Source organism: Austrofundulus limnaeus, unplaced genomic scaffold (genome assembly GCF_001266775.1).
Source record: "Austrofundulus limnaeus strain Quisiro unplaced genomic scaffold, Austrofundulus_limnaeus-1.0 Scaffold46, whole genome shotgun sequence".
Lineage (NCBI taxonomy): Eukaryota > Metazoa > Chordata > Actinopteri > Cyprinodontiformes > Rivulidae > Austrofundulus > Austrofundulus limnaeus.
The window spans coordinates 493,488-497,531 of NW_013952448.1; the positions used below are offsets into that span (position 1 = coordinate 493,488).

A 4,044-nucleotide genomic window follows, 5' to 3' on the forward strand; every position below is an offset into this window, starting at 1 on the left:
GCATTTGGCGGGTACCTGAGTGAGGTCGTGCACGAGAACACGCCCCCACGGACAGAAAACGATGGTCTGGATGTCATGGTGGGGAAAAAGAAAGGCATTCAGGGCCACTACAACTCCTGCTACCTGGATTCCACCCTTTTCTGGTACGTTGTCTAAAAACGAATCTGCTGTAAATCCATATTCTATTGATGGATCACAGAAATCCTTATTGGCTGTTGATGCTCTCATTAAGTTCATTGGTTGTGTGTTTTGCTCTGCAGTCTTTTCTCCTTCAGTTCTGTACTGGACACGGTTCTGCTGAGGCCACGATCAAAGACTGACGTCGAGTATTACAGGGAGACTCAGGAGCTGCTACGCACAGAGATAGTCAACCCACTGCGCATGTAGGTCACACATCCCTGCTACAGCTGCTCACTCAGTACTGTCATCACCCGTAAGGTGTTTGCCCTTTTTCTAAGTTAGAATACTGACAGCTTTCCCTGAATCCATACTGCCCGCTGGTTTTCATGACAGCATTTTAAAACTAAGATTCTCTTGAGAAATGATGGTGTTTTAGCCTCTTCAGGCAAATCATAATATTAATGTTATGCTTCACCAAGGTGTTTGAGACCTCATACAATCTTTTAGTACTTGAACTATGTGTTGGGAACGATGCTCAGCTTCTATCTCAACTATTTTGAGGTTAATATCTACAACAATAATGGGCAACTTAAATGATGGAAGGGGCCACAATATTTTGTTGACCTATGTTGAAATGATGACATCACTCGAGACCTGAACACTCTTCCTCACTGGCCAGGCGACGTCAGCGTAGGCAGCTTCATCTGGTGGCAAACTTTGTCCTTACAACCAATCCAGTTGTCCATTCCTGATCTATAAAATTGATGGAGTGATATTTATCTTTGTGTTTTGAGATTAATTTGACGCGGCAACCATCTTGAATTGCATTTACTTCAAAACTAAATCAGTTCTAGATGGGCATCTGATGACTACTTCCTGAGACTTTCATTCATATTTATCCAGTGGTTCACGTGATATTTTGCTCAGACAGATATTAAAGTAAAGACAAAGTTTTAGACACAGCTCTGATGAGATATGTTAGTGCTTTAAAATGTATAGAGAGGATGACTCGGCTACTACGTTTTTGGGCAATAAAAAAGAGGAGTAATTGCTTTTGTTTGCTAAGATCACTTGGCTATCTTGAATCGAGTTGACTTTAAAAGTAGATCAATTGTAGGTACATGTCCAGTGATAAGTTTCCAAGAGTTTTAATAAAATCTATGTTCTAGTTTATTAATTACTAACTATGACAGACACAGTTGTGTCTTTTTGGCACTATGTCTCAGGTAGCTTTTTAACTTCATCTGTCTTTGCTTCGCAGACATGGGTATGTTTGTGCCACCAAAGTGATGAAGCTCAGGAGGATCCTAGAGAAAGTTGAAGCTGCCTCTGGGTTTACCTCTGAAGAAAAAGGTGCATTTTGTTTTTGTTGTTCAGTAACACAAGTTTATTCAATTTCTTAAACAATTAATAGCAACTAAAAGAAAAAATAAGTAGGTCCTCTGGATGGGTTCTTCTTTAGTAAAACGTTTCGTCTCTCCTCCAAGAGACTTCTTCAGTCTGATGAGTTTCAGGTAAACTCAGCCTTATAAGCACTGCCTCCACATGGTGGACAAACAGGTTAGTCACATGCAAAAGAGGGCCATCCCCTAACAATAGGTTTGATTAGCCCATYCAGAGGACCTACTTATTTTTTCTTTTAGATTTGTTTCTACCTGGATTACTGAGATGCATCAGGACAACTGATCGCAACGTTTATTGCTTTTTGAACTGCAGATCCTGAGGAGTTTCTTAATATCCTCTTCCATCACATACTGAGGGTGGACCCGTTGCTCAAACTACGGTAAGCGGGGCAGAAAGCTGTACGTGCATGAATTTTACTGTGGTGTTCTCAAGGTTCGAGAAGTGCTTAAATGTTAGATACAGTGCTTGAAAACAAAATCTGTAATTAAATAGACTTGTATAGTAAATTTAAAAAATGCATTTAATTTACCTAAAGATTGTTTATTTTGTAATTAGCTGATTTGACATTTTTTGGATCTTTTTATTCCTCATCTTTTGTAGATGAAATGACAGTGCATCATTCTGTGCATTTAAAGTCATTTGTCATCTGAGTTCTAGTAATGAGGAAGTGAAATCATCCCTTTGAGTAAAAAGACTGTTTAAGGACACAGTGCTTATCAGCATGCAAACCTGAGGGGAATTGACTGAGGGGAAAGAAAACAACACATTTCAGTGGGTTTTTGCCGTAAATAATAACACATAATATTGTCTCTGTAAAAGTTGAATAGAGAGAGCGAGTATAGTCAAAATCACTAAATCCATAACATGACACAGAGAAATATAAATCCAGTTGATTCATTAGAAAACTCTGTCGTTTTATTCACAGATGTCATCCAGTGCAGTCCTAAATCTGAATTATGTACATTTTACGCTTCATTTCACTTGCCGACAGCGAGATCACAGCTGCCCAAGTGTCGGACTTTTTCTGGTCTCACTAGGAAACTTAAAGCTAAATTTAGATTTAATTTTACTGTCCAGATGAACAGAAGTAATGGTTCAAAAAGTTTTAATGTGATTTCAAAAGCCACATCTGTATTGATCTGTGTTTATTCTCAGGTGCACCAGGATATTTTTAAATATCTGATTCGAGTTTTATACTTTTTATATTTTAAATGCAAAGTGAAATTATCTAATAATGCAAGAGTAATTCCTAAATTCAGTCAATTCTTATTATTCTTTAAAAATGTTTAACAGGAATCCACTTTAGAAAAATCACTCCTCACCTGTTTAAGCTGCAGTGTTTAAAAGTCATCGTAAAAACTGTCATCATTTTTCACGTTAAACACTTCTTTTGAATAATCGTTATTAAAAAAGGTTTTCAGCATTTTGTAACCTTAGCTTAAAGATACTGTATGTCCTTGTCTGCTTGTTTTAACTTCATTTTATCATTCGAGGAGGCAATTTTCTGATTTTCTTGGCCCTTTTTTTCTGCCACCATCTCCGTACAGCATGAGCTTTCCATTAAGTGACAGCTGATTAATGCTGCAAAAAAATGGTTTCTAATGGGTGCGGCCTTCAAGAGTTGTGTAAATCTGGACATTTATCAACTTCAACAACAAATTCTTCCCTCTTTGTTTTTATAAACTCAAAAGGAAAACCAAGGAAACCTTAAAATGGGGAAAGAAAACCTGACTGGTTGACCGTTGAAATATACAAGCAGTGAAAAAGGGGAACAAACAAGTTTTTGTGTGTTTGAAAGGGGCTGTGGCTACTGGCTTTGACGCTATAAAAAAACTTCCCTTTTTTATTTAAAGATCACAGAAATACTGAAATATGTGAATCAACATGGTTATCTGCTCACCACTGCATTAATCCTGAGACGGAAAAGAAAATGTTTGATGAATTATTTTATTAGCTTGTTGGAAGAGCTTGTAAATGACCTGTTTGATTGATCCTAGAGATAAAAAATGTAATCAAACTCTCGAATATGAATGATTAAGTACCATAAAAAAATAAAAAAAACTTGATTTGTTTCCCAGGTCAGCAGGTCAGAAGGTCCAGGACTGTTATTTTTACCAGATCTTCATGGACAAGAAGGATAAGGTTGGAGTCCCGACGATTCAGCAGCTCCTAGAATGGTCCTTTATTACCAGCGACCTCAAGTTTGCTGAGGTAAATTGTGTTTTATTTAAACCTTTTTTTATTTTCAACACTTTACCCTGATTAAAGTGGCAGTTTCTCTTTTTGTATTCCATACTTTCGCAGTAGTCATTTATGATATTTATGTGCTGAACCATTGAAGGTGTTCATCATTTCATCCTGTCTCTATGTTTTTCTTCTCTCCCCAAGGCTCCCTCTTGTCTCATCATCCAGATGCCCCGCTTTGGCAAAGACTTCAAAATGTTCAACAAGATTTTTCCCTCCTTGGAGTTAGACATCACGGACCTCCTTGAAGACAGTGAGTTGGAGTCAATATATATA

General features: G+C 37.5%; 1 protein-coding gene across 3 annotated transcripts in view; it reads left to right on the forward strand.

Moving 5' to 3' along the window:
- cyld (cylindromatosis (turban tumor syndrome)) overlaps positions 1-4,044 on the forward strand; it is a gene marked incomplete in the record, with an annotated part of 22,566 nt that overhangs the window by 15,190 nt on the left and 3,332 nt on the right. For all 3 annotated transcript variants that reach the window (XM_014007956.1, XM_014007959.1, XM_014007958.1), the window contains 6 exon segments: positions 1-143; positions 261-383; positions 1,382-1,473; positions 1,837-1,903; positions 3,603-3,735; positions 3,913-4,021. In XM_014007956.1, the coding sequence (XP_013863410.1) occupies positions 1-143; positions 261-383; positions 1,382-1,473; positions 1,837-1,903; positions 3,603-3,735; positions 3,913-4,021 (667 nt within the window).